This window comes from Pristiophorus japonicus, chromosome 2 (assembly GCF_044704955.1).
Source record: "Pristiophorus japonicus isolate sPriJap1 chromosome 2, sPriJap1.hap1, whole genome shotgun sequence".
In the NCBI taxonomy this organism is placed as follows: Eukaryota; Metazoa; Chordata; class Chondrichthyes; family Pristiophoridae; genus Pristiophorus; species Pristiophorus japonicus.
This window is the reverse complement of record NC_091978.1, coordinates 331980738-331998085: the sequence shown is the minus strand read 5'-3', so window position 1 is coordinate 331998085 and position 17348 is coordinate 331980738. Positions and strand designations below refer to the sequence as shown.

The 17348-nt window shown below is 42.7% G+C and overlaps 1 protein-coding gene across 6 annotated transcripts in view; it reads right to left on the bottom strand.

The window, feature by feature from the left end:
• The window catches only part of inpp4b (inositol polyphosphate-4-phosphatase type II B), a 697459-nt gene that overhangs the window by 91828 nt on the left and 588283 nt on the right, over positions 1-17348 (bottom strand). For all 6 annotated transcript variants that reach the window (XM_070872076.1, XM_070872113.1, XM_070872087.1 and 3 more), the window contains one exon: positions 8143-8240. In XM_070872076.1, the coding sequence (XP_070728177.1) occupies positions 8143-8240 (98 nt within the window). The remainder of the gene's footprint in view (positions 1-8142; positions 8241-17348) is intronic.

Below are 17348 nucleotides of genomic sequence, written 5' to 3'. Positions count from 1 at the left end.
CCTACTTGCTCTAACAAAAGCCCTCCTAATTTCGAATAGCTCCATTTGGTCTCCCTTTAACCTTCTCTGCTCTAAAGAGAATAATCCCAGCTTTTCCAATCTCTCCACACAACTGAACTCTCTAAATCTTTGGTATCATCTTGGTAAACCTCCTTTGTACTCTCTCTCTCTCTCTCTCAGACTTTGACATCCTTCCTAAAAAGTGTGGAATCTGGAATTATACACAATACTTTGGCTGAGGCTTAATTTGTAAATGTTTAGCATGCATGCCTTGTTTTTGTATTTAATTCCCTTATTTATGAAGCCAAGTATCCCATCATCATCATAATCTCATCATCAACTTGTCCTGCCACTTTCAAAGATTTGTGAATATGCACACCTAGGCCATAATCTTCCTAGCCCTGAGAGTGTGGGTTTAGAGATGAGCCCGCTGTCAAAATGGCCCTGATTGACAGCGGTTCGGGATCCCGCTCCAAACCCACCTCTGTGTGAGTTTCTGACCTGTCAGGACTGCGTGTGGATCGCACACCCAACTGCAAGTGGCGGGCCAGTTAATTAAGGTCATTGGGCCCAAATTTCCCCAGGAGTTGCTTCCTTTTTTTGGAGCAACTAGATTTTTTTGGAGTAACTTAAAAATTGCAATTCTCCCCATCCAGAGCAAGTGAGCTAGTTAGGTTTTATTTTGTTCAGTTTTTTTTTTCAAAAGGGGGCGTTACCAGCCACTTACGCCTGTTTTGGCCATTTAAGCAAGTTTAGCCAGCTAAAACTTACTCCAAACTAAGTTAGGCCAGAGTAAGTGGCCACTTTTGTACTTTCTGAAAAACCCTGCGGTGAGTTAAGAGATCAGCGCAGGTAGCCTCCAAATGACAGAGTTATGATAGGAATGCTAGTTATTTTTTAAATCCCAAGCAGCGAGACTGGATAGGGTGTAGGTGCTATCAGCCTGATTAAACTGAGTATATTTTTACTAAAGATAGCTCAATATTAAAGTACTGGAAAATCTTTGAAGATTCTTTTCTCTCCCCCTCCACCCCCTGCAACCCCACCTCTCCACCCCCGCTGGATCAAAACTTTTCCTCTCCTCCTCCCCCCGATCAAAACTCTTCCCCCTACCAACCTGTCTCTTGTAGCCCTCAGCGCGGGAAGGCAGTGGCCGGCCTGTGCGGCAGGCTACTCAGCCCGGGATAGGAGTGGTGAACATCATGTTGTTCCATCGGCCAGGGGTAGGGTCGCCCAGGGCCAGCACGCGCTGGGAGGGCCAGGATCTACTGCGCATGCGCGCAGACTCCACTGTACACGCGCACAGCTGCCGGCACTCTTTTCGGCACAGGGTTGTAGCTCCGCCCACCACGCGTTCCGATGCGCTGCGCCACAGGCCACAGGCCTGGAACCAATGGGGAGAATACAGAGGTAAGAAACCGCTGCCGTTTCTGTACTACAAAGTCCGCGCACCTCATGGAAGTGCGCCGTTCTAGCAGAGGGGGCAAACTTGGGCCCATTAAGAGGCAGTCGAATTAAAAGAGGATTAAAAGCAGGCACTTACAATTTTACCAAACTTTTGACAGATTTGCCTTCCCTCAGGGAATACGCCAGGTAAGTGGAGTCGGATTCTCAGTGACTCTCTATTGCTTTGGCAAGTTGTCAGCTTCAGAAGTGATACAAAAGCTACCATTTCACAGCTGTTCACTTTCCAATGTCAGAAGCTGAAGCCTTCAGGATTTGGAAGAAACTTTTGAGCTGCATGCAGATTGGAAGGGTTTGCAGTGGACTCTCTATTCACTGTCACCTCGTTGGAGGAAATCAACACCAGGCCACATTGCTGCTAGGGGCCCCATAGATGGCCTCACCATGGCTACATTTAATTCACTTGATGCTGTGCACCCTGATTGGCACATGATGTGTCAGATTGGCACCACCCCACACCAGCTCCATAAAGCTTCCCTGCAATGCCCAAGCCATTCCTTTCACACTCATCACCATTGTGCACGGTACCCTTATGTCTGACCATCCAGTACCACCCGCTAAGCCACTTACAAAGATGCATACAAATCTGTCTAAGAACACAAAGTGTTCAAAATAAAGATTTCAATGTTTGACAACACATTAGCAGAAACTCTACATGAACATTGGCTAAAACACCTACGTGCCTACCCTTGTATGTTGTTAGTTGGTATGATTGGACAAGGATGAGGGTGAGTGTGAGGGGTGGCTAGTGAGATGGGGAAGTGATAATGTAGATAGAGAGCGAGAGATGGGTGGAGGTGCAAGGTAAGTTGGTGTGAGTAAGGATGTGCAGGGATAGAGTAGGGAAGGCAGAGTGATGGGGATGTGATGAGTGGCACAGCAGGATGAGATTGAATGTGGTTTTGCAGTAACGTTTCGTGATCCACTGAGATCATTGAAAGATTTTGCCACTGCAGCCCAGTCTTCCTGACGATATCCCAGCTTGTGCCCTCCTGTACAATGTACAACCTGGGAAGGACACTTCCGGCCACTCGAAGGGAAGAGAACCTCTCTGAGTGGTGTGGCTCACTCCATAAGCATCAGGATGGAGTCATGGGAGAGCCTGGGTGCAGCTGTGCACCTCTATGCAGTGCATGTCAGTGTTTGCAGCAACTCAATTCTGCAGAACACTGACAGAAGAACTGTCAAAATCAATGTGCGCATTGTCCCTTTAAAGAAACCGGCTGATGATGCATCATCAAATTACGCCGGCTTCCTCTTAATTGGCCGGGAAGCCCGCAGGGCGAGTTTAACAAGCCCCAGCCACGGAAGATTGGGTACAGAGGGCGGGCTGCAGAGAGGAGCACATTTCCCACACCCCTCTGACCCCAGCCACACTGAACTCGCCGTGAGTGGCAAAATCGTGGCCCCAGGTTCCTCTGTTCTTGCACCCCATTAAAAGTAGTACCATATAGATTATATTATCTCTCCATGTTGTTTCTCCCAAAGTGCATCTCTTCATACTTACCACATTAAATTGCATCTGCCATGTATCTGCCCATTTCACCAGCCTGTCTTTGTCCTCCTGAAGGCTTCTATGTTTCCCAGTTCTGTATTGTCCACAAACTTCAAAATTGCACTCTCTATACCCATGTCCTGGCTATTTATATGTAACAAGAAAAACAATGGTCCTAAACCGACCCCTGGGAGACTCCACTGCATACTTCACTCCAGTCAGAAAAATATCCGTTCACTCTCTGCCTCCTATCCCTTAGCCAATTATGTACCCAAGTTACCACCATGTGGGTCTATTTGCTGAATCATTCTGTTATGAGGTACTTTCTCAAATGTCTTTTGAAAGTCCATATATATATAACATCTACTGCAATACCTTCATCACCCCTCTCTGTTACTTCATCAAATAACTCAATCAGGTTAGTCAACTTGATTTGCCTTTAACAAATCCATGCTGGCTATCCCATATTAATCCATGCTTCTCCAAGTTAGAATTAATTTTTGTCTTTGACAATGATCTCTAGTTGTTTTCCCGCCATCGACATCAGACTGATTGGCCTGTAGCTACCTGGTTTATTCCTCTCCCCTTTTTTGACCAGGGGTGTAACATTTGCAAACCTCCAGTCTTCTGGAACTATTCCAATGTCCAAAGAGGATTGAAAGAGCTTCTGCTATCATCATCCGAGCTTCCCTCAGCAAACTAGGATGCATCCCATCTGGACTGGGTGACTTGTTAACTTTGATTGATACCAACCTATTTAGCACTTCCTTTCTATATATTTTTATTTTATCCAATATCTCCACTCCCCACTCCTCTATTCTGACATTAACTTCATCCTCTTCTTTTGTGAAGACAGATGCAAAGTACTCATTCAGTATCTCAGCCATGCCTCCACAAGATTTACTTTTTTGTCCTTAATCAACCCCACCATTCCTTTAACTATCCTTTTCCTCTTTATATATTTATAAAAGATTTTTGAGTTCCTTTTTTTGTTACCCGCTAATCTTTTCTGATATTCTCGCTTTGTCCTTCCTATCTTTCATCAATTTCCCCCTGCACACTCTGTATTCTGCCTGGTTTTTGACTATTCTGTACGTGACAATCATCATAAACCTCCTTTTTTGGTTTCATTTTAACGTCTATTTCCTGCGTCATCCAGGAAGCTCTGGCTTTGGATGCCCCATCTTTCTTCCTTATGGGAATATGCCTGGTTTGTACCTGAACTATCTCTGGCATGAAGGCCTGCCATTGCTTATTTACTGTTTTCCTGGCCAATCTTTTTTCCCAGTCCACCTGTGCTAGATCCCTTCTCAATGCACTGAAATTGGCTCTCTTCCAATTAAATATTTTCACCTTTCATTTTTCTTTGTCCCTTTCCATAATTACTTTAAATCTAATTATATTATGATCACCATTACCCAGATGTTCCCCCACCGAAACACTTGCCTGACTTCATTCCCCAGATCTAGATTCTCTATCTCCTCTCTATGTGGGGTATATATTAAAGACTAAACAATGTAACTGCTCCCTGTCTGTTCCTTAACTCTAACCATAATAGATTTAGTCTTCAAACCCTCTAGTATATCATCCCTCTGTAGAACTGTGATATTATCATTGATCAATACTGTTGTGCACCCAACCCCCCTTCTTATTCCCTTCCCCATCCCTCCTGAACACATTGTAGCCAGGAATGTTTAGTTCCTAGTCCTTCCTATGTTTAAGCCAGGTCTCCCTTATAGTCACTATTCTATAACTCCATGTGGCAACTTGCATCTGTAGCTCATCAACCTTGCATTAACACACATGCATTCCAAGACCATGCTAGTCTGCTTTGCTTTTGTCCTTCATTCACTTCCTGCTCTTTCTACACTATTTATTGTTCTGTTGTATTTGTCCCTCCTAGTTTTCTATGCACCTTCTCTCTCCTCTCTGCTGCTATGTCCTGGTGTCTCTCCGCTTGTCAGATTAGTTTAAACACTTCCTCACAGCACGAGTTAACCTCACAGTGCAGAACTTGGTCCCAGCCTTTTTCACATGCACCCAACTTGTACAGGTCCCTCCCTATATCAACTGTAGTGCTACACTTTATTATGCCCTTCTGTGCAGCTGAGTCTACCACAGTGCCATGAATTAGCTTCCGACTGCACTCCCTTGGGGTATCAGCATCCTCACTGGTATTCAGCACTAGATTGTGAATGCCACACTCCCAGGGGATTACTGCACTACCTGCATTTTCATCCTAGTCTGTCTGGTGGTCATCTACTCCCTCTCCTCCTGAACTCTGGATATCACTGAATGAGTGCAGGACATTCTATCAGGGAAAGACAACAGCCAGAAATTGTGGGTCACACTGGAACCTATGCCAACTGTGGCTCAGTGGATAGCGCCCTTGCCTCTGAATCAGAAGGTTGTGGTTCAAATCCCACTCCAGAGACTTGAGCACAAAAATTTAGGCTGACAGAGTGCTGCACTGTTGGAGATGTCGTCTTTTGGATGGGACGTTAAACCAAAGCTCCATCTGCTCTCTCAGGAGAGCGTAAAAGATCCTATGGGGCACTATTTCGAAGAGGAGCAGGGGAGTTATCTCCAGTGTCCTGGCCAATATTTATCCTCAATCAACATCACTAAAACAGATCATCTAGTCATTATCACATTGTTATTTGTGGGAGCTTGCTGTGCATAAATTGGCTGCCGCGTTTCCTACATTACAGCAGTGACCACTTCAAAAAGTACTTCATTGGCTATAAAGTGCTTTGAGATGTCTGGTAGTCGTGAAAGGTACCATAAATGCAAGTCTTTTCCTCTCTGTAGCTGTGGGGTGGCCACCTCCTGAAATGAGCTATCCGTGAAATACTTAGCCTCCCGTATGCACTGTAGTGACGCCAATCACATCTCGGGTTCAGAAATTCGGAGTTCGAGCTCAAGTGGTTGGCGGCACTGCCTGCATATGTGGTTTTTCAGGACACACACAGTTTTCTGAAGTTCCCACATGGCACAGCGTATGCATACAACGGGCCCCAGCTGTCCTGCCATGTTAGCTGACAGTTATTTAAAATTGTTAGTTTAGCTTGAAGGCACAAAGACAGATTTGTCAACAAATTTCACAAAATCTGATATATACAGGGGTAAAAGGCCTGACTTACACAAACAAAATCTGACATTTCATTTAGAGACTAGTTTCCATGATGTGTTATCACCGTGTAAACATGTACACATAAGACACTTTTGTTAATATGTCTGAATAAATTATTTTGCGATTGGTTGTCTGCATTATCTAACTTGTGTTAATCAATTTTCTAATGTAATAACTGGCAAATGAAATATCTTCTGCTACTGTGCCACATTATAAACAACAACTTGTATTTATATTGCACCTTTAAGGTAGCAAAACAGCCGAAGGTGCTTCAAGAGTGTTATCAGACAAAATTTGACACAGCCACATAGGAGATTTTGGGATAGGTGACCGAAAGCTTGATCGAAGGGGTAGGTTTTAAGGAGCATCTTAAAAGAAGGAGAGAGAGAAGCAGAGAGATTTAGGAAGGGAATTCCAGAACTTAGGGCTTAGACAGCCGAAGGCATGGCCGCCAATGGAGAGCCGAAGGAAATCGGGGATGTTCAAAAGGCCAGAATTTGAGGTACGCAGAGTTCTAGGAGGGTTGTAGGGCTGGAGATGGTTACAGAGATAGGGAAGGGCAAGGTCTTGGAGGGATTGAACACAACAACAACTTATATTTATATAAGCTGAGATTTCTAAATTTGAGGTGTTGCTGGTCTGGGAACCAATGTAGGTCAGCGAGCACAGTGATGATGGGTGAACAGGGCTTGGTGCTAGTCAGGATACAGGCAGCATAGCTATGGATGAGCTGAAATTTACAGAGGATGGAAGATGAAAGGTCGGCCAAGGGAGCATTGGAATGGTTCGAGGACAGGCGCACCAACATCAATGTCCTCGTCCAGGCTAACATCCCCAGCATTGAACCATTGACTACACTCAATTAGCTCCGCTGGGCAGGCCACATAGTTCGCATGCCAGACACGAGACTCCCAAAGCAAGTGCTCCTTCACGGCAAATGAGCCAAAAGTGGACATCGGAAACGTTACAAGAACACCCTCAAAGCCTCCCTGATAAAGTGCGACATCACCACTGACACCTGGGAGTCCCTGGCCGAAGACCGCCCTAGGTGGAGAAAGTGCATCCGGGAGGGCGTTGAGCTCTTCGAATCTCAACGCCGAGAGCATGAAGAGGTCAAGCGCAGGCAGTGGAAGGAGCTTGTGGCAAACCAGTCCCACCCACCCCTTCCCTCACGAATGTCTGTCCCACTTGTGACAGGGTCTGTGGCTCTCATATTGGATTGTTCAGCCACCAAAGAACTCACTTCAGGAGTGGAAGCAAGTCTTCCTTGATTCTGAGGGACTGTCTATGATGATGATGAGTCAATGATTGAGTCTGGAAGGAACAAAAGCATGGATGAGGTTTCAGATGAGCAACAGATGAGCTGCGGCAAGGGTGGAGATGGCCAATATTACGGAGGTGGAGGTCTTGCTGATGGAGAAGGTATGGGGTTGGACGCTCAGCTTAAGGTCAAATAGGACATCGAGGTCACGAACAGTCTGGTTCAGCCTCAAACAGTGGTCAGGGAGGGGGATGGAAGCAGTGGCTATGGAACAGAGTTTGTGGCGGATGCTAAAGACAATGACAAGTCGAGAAGGATGAGGAGGGATAGTGCACCATGGTCACAGTCACGTAGGATGTCATTTGTGACTTTGATTAGGGCTGTTTCAATGCTGCATTATCCACCAAGCTCCTTGAAATATGTTTTTAAAGTTGAATTGACAAACTAGCAAACAGCACATGTGTCATTTTCTGTATCTGGGGTTAATGTCTATTGGAGCTGGCACCAAATTACAGGGAACCCTAATTATTCCAAAGCCATGGGCTAACAAAGCAGTTTTTCTGTCCTTTAAAAGTCTTACACACTGACAGATCGCAAGTTCTAGGTTTTAGCGCAAGTGCTTCGCATGCCTAAACTCCTACTGGCGCGTGCCACCTCGTAGGCAGCCACAGGGGCTGCAAATTACGGCCCCATATTTAGAAACTTTTAAACATTCCATATAACCTGATAAATTACAGTGAGGTATGTCTGTCTGCTTACAAATTAATACTGAAACAAACATATACTTACAATCAGATGATAGTTTTTCTTGAAATAATTTGTAATATTTACTGAGTAGTTTAAAATTCTCTTGATTGATAATTTCCTGCAGAGAAATATCTCCAAACCTAACAATAAAAGATAAATTCTAATTAGTCAATAACACAATTTTAATTTTTACTATTTGAATTCCATAACGTTTAAAGTAAAATTAAAGAAATACATTTTAAAACTTGTATTTATATAGCACCTTTCACAACCTCAGCACATCTAAAAGTGTTTCAGAGCTAATGAAGTACTTTCGAAGACACAACTGTAATGTAGTGAAATGCTGTAGCCAGAATTGCACACAGCAAGGTCCCACAAACAGCAATGAGATAAATGACCAGAGATTCTGTTTGCTGAGGGATGTTGACCAGGGTACCAGGGGAATTCCCCTTAATTAAGTACTAAAGACTGGAAATTATAGTGTGCAAAATTGAAAGAATGTTCAAAACAGATTCCACTGTTTACTATTTTAACGGATGCATCAATCCTAAAGAATTAAGTGTTTGTACAATGACATCACACAGAGCAAGTTCCAGGTTTAAATCATGGAGTATTTATTTACTTATATAATATATCAAAAGCTGTCACAACATTTGTAATACATAGAGCTCCACCAAATGGTTTACTAAGTTTATCCATAGCCAAGCCACACAGTACCGGAAAGTCTCAAGTTTGATCTCTAGTTTATACTAAATTATCTCATCCTAGCCAGGGAGACCGCAGGTATTCTCAGTGTCCCTGGGATAGGGAGTGGAAAATCACTCACTTTTCCCACTCTTGATTACTATCCACTGACCCTTGATGTCCTTCTGTGTGGACGCGATCAGGCTTGACTACAATGCTCCTGAATCGAATAGTCTGCCAACATTCACCATCGAGGCTCACACATGTCCACACATAAACACACTTCCAGTAAAAGTTCTCAGATAGCAATTAGGAGAGGGAACCATGCTTGAATTTCCACTCTCTAACCCAGTGGTGTCAAGGACAATGATAGTACCCTACCTGCTGCCCTACCTCAGATTAGACAACTCAGCGCATTTCCAGGACCTTCCTGGTCTGTATACCTCAACTATTCACTACCTCCATCCATCAGATTTTAGCATTTTTTTAAACTCCTTATCACCTGAAGGTACTCAGTCTCATGCTGGACACAATTTTGAGTTCAAGGCACACTTTGGCTACAGACACCAGCAGCTCTCTGGCACCTCGTCCAAATGGCCAATCTTTATATGTGAGCCTAAAATGAGTGTTGGAAGACTGTTCAACTACAAGGTCTTCACGGAGTTTGAGCTTGTCATCATCCAGCATCCACAAAGAGGCAGGTTTTAATGAGGATCATAAAAGAGGCGAGGTAGGTGGAGAGGCAGAGCTCAGAGAGAGAATTCCAGAGCAAGAGGTTTAAATGACTGAAGGCATGACCGCCAATGGAGGGACAAAGAGAGGAGGAATACACAAGAGGCCAGACTCAGAGGAATGCAGAGTTTTTGGGGTGGGATGGGGAACAGGAGGTGTAGGCTGGATGACATGACAGAGATAGGAAAGGGCGAGGCCATGAATAGATTTAAACACGAGGAAGAGAATTTTAAATTGGAGGCGTTGGGGGAAGAGGAGACAATTTAGGTCAGCAAGGACAGGAATGACAGGTGAGCAGGACTTGGCGCGGGATAGGATATGGTAGGGTGACCATACGTCAACATTTTCCAGGGACAGTCCCCAGATTAGGTACTGTGTCCCCGGGTAAACAATGTCCCTGGAAGAGTCCCCAGTGGAGTCCCCAGTTCTGGAAACAAGTCCCCAAATAAAATGTTCAGTCATTAAATGTAAAATAGTTTCAGGCAATAAACAACAACTCTGGCCTACAGATTTAGGAAAATAAATTTAAAATTTCACCATTAGTTACACCCAAAAACAGTACACTATAATTAGTCATCGCAGGTATGCTGGAGGCACCGCCCACCATGTCATTAAACCGGAATGACTGATGATTGATGGCAGAACTGACCAATCAAAGCAAGGGGAAATTGATCTGCATCTACATCATAAATATATTAGACGCATAAAGTGCGGGATTATCCAGTGACAGACAGAGGGCATGAGTGGTGTATTTGTGAAAGAGCAGAGACTGGGCACTAAATTAAAAAAAATAAGTTTATTTGACCAGTACAGGGATATGTTGTGTACTTACTAATTGAGGTGCTTTATTCACCCCGAGTTGTAAAGAGCTCTGGTCTCAAAATATTTATTTATTTTCATAGATGCTGATTGAGCGGTTTGTTTGTTTTTGTTTCATATGTAGAGTTTTTAATCTTATCTAATCAATATTTACAGCCCACAACTTCACTTTTTAGGACCTTTCATCTTTGTTTTTAGCTTGTGTGCAGTGATATTGAAATAAAGACTAATAGTACATTAGTGACCAACAGTTTAGTGGGAATGGGGTTCAGGAGAGCCAGGAAGTGGGTCTCATTCACATAGAAAGAGGAGTTAAGGGAGAACCTTAACCTCCGGATTCCCATTGATTGCGGTTTTATTAGGACTCTTTGATGCCACACTCGGTCGAATGCTTCCTTGATGACAAGGGCAGTCACTCTCACCTCACCTCTGAAATTCAGCCCTTTTGTCATGTATGGACTAAGGCTGTAATGAGTTCTGAAGCCGAGTGGTCTTAGCAGAATCCAAACTGAGATTCGGTGAGCAGGTTATTGATAGCACTGTCCATGATGCCTTCCATTACTTTGCTGATGATGGAGAGTAGACTGATGGGGCAGTAATTGGTCAGATTGGATTTGTCCTGCTTTTGATGGATAGAGCATACTTGGACAATTGTCCATATTGTCGGGTTGATGCCAGTACTGAAACAGCTTGATTAGAGGCGAGGATAGTTTTGGCGCACAGGTCTTCAGCAGCACAGCAGGGATGCTGTCAAGACCCTTGCGTAGCCATTGTTGTGTGCAATGCACTCAGCTGTTTCTTGATATCACGTGGAGTGAATCAAATTATCTGAAGTCTGGTATTTGTGATGGTGGAACCTAAGGAGGAAGCTGAGAAGGATGATTCACTCAGCACTTCTGGCTGAAGTTGGTAGCAAATACTTCAGCCTGGTCTTTTACACTCATGTGCTGGGCTCTGCCATCATTGAGGATGGGGATATTCATCGAGCCTGCTTCACCCGTTAGTTGCTTAATTTTCCACCACCATTCATGACTGAATGTGTCACGACTACAGAGCTTTGGCCTGATCCATTAGTTGAAAGAGTGGTGTGGGAGGCAGAGGTTTTGCTTCACGGGGCACTGGCACCAGTACTGAGGAAAGAGGGAGTTGTTCTATTGGAACCAGTGCCCTGGCGAATCCAAAAACTAGGACAGTAGATAGGGCTTTAAACTAATAAAAGGGGAGGATTCAGAAAAGGGTAAATTTAGAAATAATAAGAGAAATGTCATGGCTGTAGAGCAGAGTATCGATTTGGGTAAAAAATAAGCAGAGTGGGTTAGGAAGGGACAGAGAGTTGAAGAACTATAATAGCGCATTAGTGACAAAGGTGACCAAGGGAAAAATAGAAAAAAATTAATGCTAAAGGCACAAAGCAGAATGTGCGTAGTATTCGCAACAAAACAGATGAATTAAAAGCACAGATAGAAATAAATGAGTTTGATCTAATAGCCATTACAGACACGTGGTTGCAGAGTGACCAAGGCTGGGAACTAAATATTCCAGGATACTTGACTTTTAGAAGAAATAGGCAAAATGGAAAAGTGGGTAGTGTGATTAGCCCTGATAATAAAGGATGGGATGAAGACATTAGAGAGAAAAGATCTTAGCTCAGAAAATTAAGATGTAGAATCATTTTGGGTGGAGCTAAGAAATAATAAGGGGCAGAAAACACTGGTGGGAGTGGTTTATAGGCCCCTAACAGTAGTTGTTGTGTCCGGAAGGGTATAAATCAGGAAATTAGAAGTGCATGTAACAAGGGTAATACAGTAATCATGCAAAACTTTAATTTTCAGATAGACTGGGCAAACCAAATTTGCAGTAATAGTGTGGAGGATGAGATGCATTTGAAAGTTTTCTAGATCAGTGTGTCGAGGAACCAACTAGGGAAAAGACTATTTTAGATCTAGTATTGTGCAATGAGACAGGGTTAATTAATAACCTTGTAGTAAAGGATCCTCTGGGGAAGAGTGGTCATAATATTATATAATTTTATATTGAGTTTGAGTGTGATTTAGTTAAGTACGAAACTAGGGTCTGAAATCTGAATAAAGCAAACTATGTCAGTATGAGGGGTGAATCAGCAAAGGTAGATTAGGAAACTAGATTAAAGGATATGACAATAGATAAGCAATGGTTAACATTTAAATACATTATAATGGGGAATAAGGAAATGGCAGAGGCATTAAACACATACTTTATCTTCATGGAAGAAGCTACAAAAACATTCTGGAAATAGTGGGGAACCAAGTATTTAGAGAGAATGAGGAACTTAAAGAAATTAGTATTAGTAAAGAAATAGAGCTGAAGAAATTAATGGGACTAAAAGCCAACAAATCCCCTGGACCTGATGGGGATTAAAAGAGGTGGCTACATAGATAGTGGATGCATTGGTTTTGATTGTCCAGAATTTCCTAGATTTTAGAACGGTCCCCGTGGATTAGAAGGTAGCTAATGTAACCCTGCTATTCAAGAAAGAAGGGAGAGGAAAATCAGGGAACTATAGGTCAGTTAGCCTGACATCAGTAGCAAGGAAAATTCTAGAATCTATTATTAGAGACATGGTAATAGGGCACTTCGAAAATCATAATATGATTCCACCACAGAGTCAATATGGATTTATGAAAGGGAAATCATGTTTGCCAAACCAGTTAAGAGTTTTTTGAGGTTATAATTAGCAGGGTAGATAAGGGGGAAAACAGTGGATGTAGTATATTTGGATTTTCAGAAGGCATTTGATAAAGTGTCACACAAGAGGTAATTACATAAAATTGAGGCTCATGGGATTGGGGGTAACATATTAGCATGGATTGAGGATTGGATAATAGGCAGAAAACAGAGAGTAGGAACAAAATTGTCATTTTTGGGTTGGCAGGCTGTAATTAGTGGAGCACTGCAAGAATCAGTGTTTGGGTCTCAGCTATTTACAATCTATATCAATGACTTAGATGAGGGAACTGAGTGTAATATATCCAAGTTTGCTGATAATACAAGCTAGGTGAGAAAGTAAGTTGTGAGTAAGATGCAAAGAGACAGCAAAGGATATAGACAGGTTCAGTGAGTGGGCAAGAACATGGCAGATGGAATATAAGGTGGAGGTGAATTTATCCACTTGGGTAGGAAAAATGGAAAAGCAGAATATTGTTTTAATGGTGAGAGATTGGGAAATGTTGGTATTCAGAGGGACCTGTGTGTCCTTGTACAAGGATCACAGAAAGTTAACATGCAGGTACAGCAACCATTTAGAAAAGCAAATGGTATGTTAGCCTTTATTACAAAAGGATTGGAGTACAAGAGTGAAGATGTCTTACTGCAATTATTTAGGGCTTTGATGAGAACACACCTGGAGCACTGTGTGCAGTTTTGTTCTCCTTACCTAAGGAAGGATATACTTGCCTTAGAGGGAGTGCAACAAAGGTTCACTAATCTGATTCCTGGAATGGGTGGATTGTTCTATGAGTAGAGATTGAGTAGACCAGTCCAATATTCCCTAGAGTTTAGAAGAATGAGAGGTGATCTAATTGAAACGTAAAAAATTGTTAAGGGGCTTTGCAGGATAGATGCTGGGAGGATGTTTCCCCTGGCTGGAGAGTCTAGAACTTGGGGTCACAGTGTCAAGATATGGGGTCATCCATTTAGGACAGAGATGCAGAGAAACTGCTTCACTCGAAGAGTTGTGAATTTTGGAATTCACTACCCGAGGGCCGTGAATGCTCAGTTGTTCATTATATTCAAGACAGAGATTGATAGATTTTTGGATATTAAAGGAACCAAGGGATATGGAGATTGTATGGGCAGGTGTAGGTGAGGTAGCAGATCAGCTATGATCTTACTGAATGGTGAAGCAGGCTCGAAGGGTCAAATGGCCTACTCCTGCTCCTATTTCTTATGTTCTTATGCTGAGATCACTTAGCTTTGCTATAACGTGCTGCACCCACTATTTAGCATGCATGTACTCCTGTGTTTGAGCTTCATCAGGTTGACACCTCATTTTCTGTTATGCCTCGTGCTACTCCTGGCATGCTGCTCTACACTCCCCATTGAACCAGAGTTGGTCATCTGGCTTAATGGTGATGGAGGAGTGAGTGATATGCCCAGGCCACGACTTTAAAGATTGTGGTGGAATATAATTCTGCTGCTGCTGATGGCTCACAGTTGCCCAGTTTTGAGCTGCTAAATTTGTTCATACATCTGCGACAAGTAGATTAATGAGCACAAGGATATGTAGGTTATTCCCTAATGTTGGTTCTCTAACCACCTGCCACAAGCCCTGCCAGTGGGATAGGATATACCCAGGGATGGTAATGGAGGAGTCTGGGACATTGGCTGAGAGTTATGATTTGTAAGTATGATTATGTTAGGCTTTTGCTTGACTAGTCTATGGGACAGCTCTTCCAACTTTGGTCTCCAGATGTTAGTGAGGAGGACATTACAGGGCCAACTGGGCTGGGTGTGCGTTTTTGTGTCCCAATTCGATACCTAGGTTTCAGCCGAGCGATCCATCCAGTTTTATTCTTGTTATTCTATTTCAGAGATTTGATATCACTGAGAGGCCATTTCAGCGGGCAGTTAAGAGCCAACCATGCTGGTGTGGGACTGGAGTCACCGTATAGGTCAGACTAGATAAGTACGGCAGGTTTCCTTCCCTAAAAGACATTGGTTAACTAGTTGGGATTTTACGACAATCCAACAGCTTCATGATCACTTTTACTGTTACCAGCTTTTCATTCCAGATTGATTCCTTTTTATGTAATTGAATTCATATTCACAAACTGTCATGGTGACATTTGAACTCATGTTCTCTGGATTATTAGTCCAGTAATATCATCACTTTTGTACCATACCCCAGAAGCTCTAGTTATGCTTGGATAGGTAAAAGCAGAATTAAGCAAGGCTTGAGATGGACAACAGAAAAGAGGCATTGGAGGAGGTTGGTTTGATCAACTGTGTCAAAGCTGTAGAGGTTGAGGTGGATGAGGAAGGACAGTGCACCATCGTCATAGTTGCAGAATATGGATTATGTGACATTGATTAGGGCCCTTTCAGTAGTGTTACATCAGCAGAAACCTGATTGGAGAGATTCAAACATGAAGTTGCAGGAAAGATAGGCACGGATTTGGGAGGTGACAACATAGTCAAGGAGCTAGAATTTCCCCAAAGCCCGCCAGCACCCGATTGCCACCCAAAAAACCGCTAAGGCTGGGAAGATTATTGCCGGCGAAAACGTCCCGAAAATTTTTTTTTAAATCCACCCAGTGAAAAACATGGGCCTTGCACCCCCAATCTGGGCGAAAAAGTGCAACTTCGGGTAGATTGGGCGGTGCCTAAAGAAAATGGGCGAAAAATTTTAAAAATCTATAAAAATTTACCCCGAGGGGTAAACCTTTTACCTAACACCTTTAGCCTAACACCTAAAAAAGAATAAAAATAATTTTTCAAAAAACCCAACTAAAAAAATCCAAAAAACATTCCCAAGACACTTTAAAATTAAATCACCCCAACAGATTTTGAAAATAAATAGTAAAAAGCCAATCACTTACCTTTTTCTTGCAGACCTATTTACCTACCGCCCAGCCCCGCTGATCCTCGAGGGCGTTTAAAAAAAAACTTACCTATGGGTCACCGCTCAGCCAGAAATCGTGCCAGGACGATCTGTGGACGGTGCACATCAGAGGTCCACTCCCCAGCGGGACTTCGAAACTGCCAGCTTACCTCAGCTGGGGAATTTCTCGCCGACCCAGTTCTCGCCCAAAACGGCCAATACTGCCGAGAAATCGGGCGGTGAACCACTGGAAATTCTATCCCAAGGACTTTGAGGAAGAAAGGGAAGTTGGAGCAGTAGTTTGCAAGGACAGATGAATTGAGTGTGTTTTTTTTTTGTGAAAGGAGGTGATGATGGCAGTTTTGAAAGTGAGGAGACAGTACCTAATGAAAGGAAACTAGAAAACATTTTGTATTTCACATTAACAGTTGGCTTGAGCTGAGAAGCAGGAAATTCACATCTCTTTCCTATAGGAAAAGGAAATTCCAGGTAAACCTTTTAAACCTAGTTGACATCAGAATGAAATCTGTATTCAGTTTATTTCATCTTGATTTACACTGAAATAATTTAAGTGCTATGAAAATAAACAGGATGTCAATGATGAATGGAGAACCAAAATGCTGTGTAATGTAACTTCCTCCTCATCTATGCTACAATGATAGCAGAATGATAAGAAAGAATCTCTAAACTATATGAAATAAATTAAACTATTCTGCCTAATTTTTGGTCTCTGTGGTTCACTGGAAGAGTCAGATACTCCAGGACATTGTCCAGGTATTTTCTTTTAAGAGAGGTGGAATCATCAAATGTCATCATTTTGTTCTTCATTATTTCATGCACTGACCTCCTTGGTACTTATGCTTGGACTCAGTCATCAAAAGTCTCTGCAGATGATTCTAAAAATCCTCCGTCCTTCAATCTTGAACATTTATCCTACGTAATTACACCATTGCTCTTTCCATTTCAACCTTTGAGCTTGTTTTTTCTGATTAGAGGTTATCTGACAAGTTCTTGAAAACATATTGATACAGCTGTAACCTTCAGATAAGAATTTCTTGGTTCCTTATATCTTTATTTGATCCTCCATTCTGGGGTCTGCTAGATGAGGAGGAAGTTACATTACACAGCATTTTGGTTCTCCATTCATCATTGACATCCTGTTTATTTTCATAGCACTTAAATTATATACCTTGATTTTCTTTACAATATAGATGTTTACAGCAGAGAAGTAAGCCTTTCAGCCACATACCCATGCCGGTTCTTTGCTTAATTTAAATTCTTTTTGAAAAGCGCAACATGCAAAATGTAACTTTTCAAAAGCATTTTGTCTCATTATATTTAAGTGTCAGCTGTGGCTTATTGGTAGCACTCTCGCCTCTGAGTCAAAAGGTTAAAATCTCACTTCAGAGACTTGAGACATAATCCAGGCTTACAC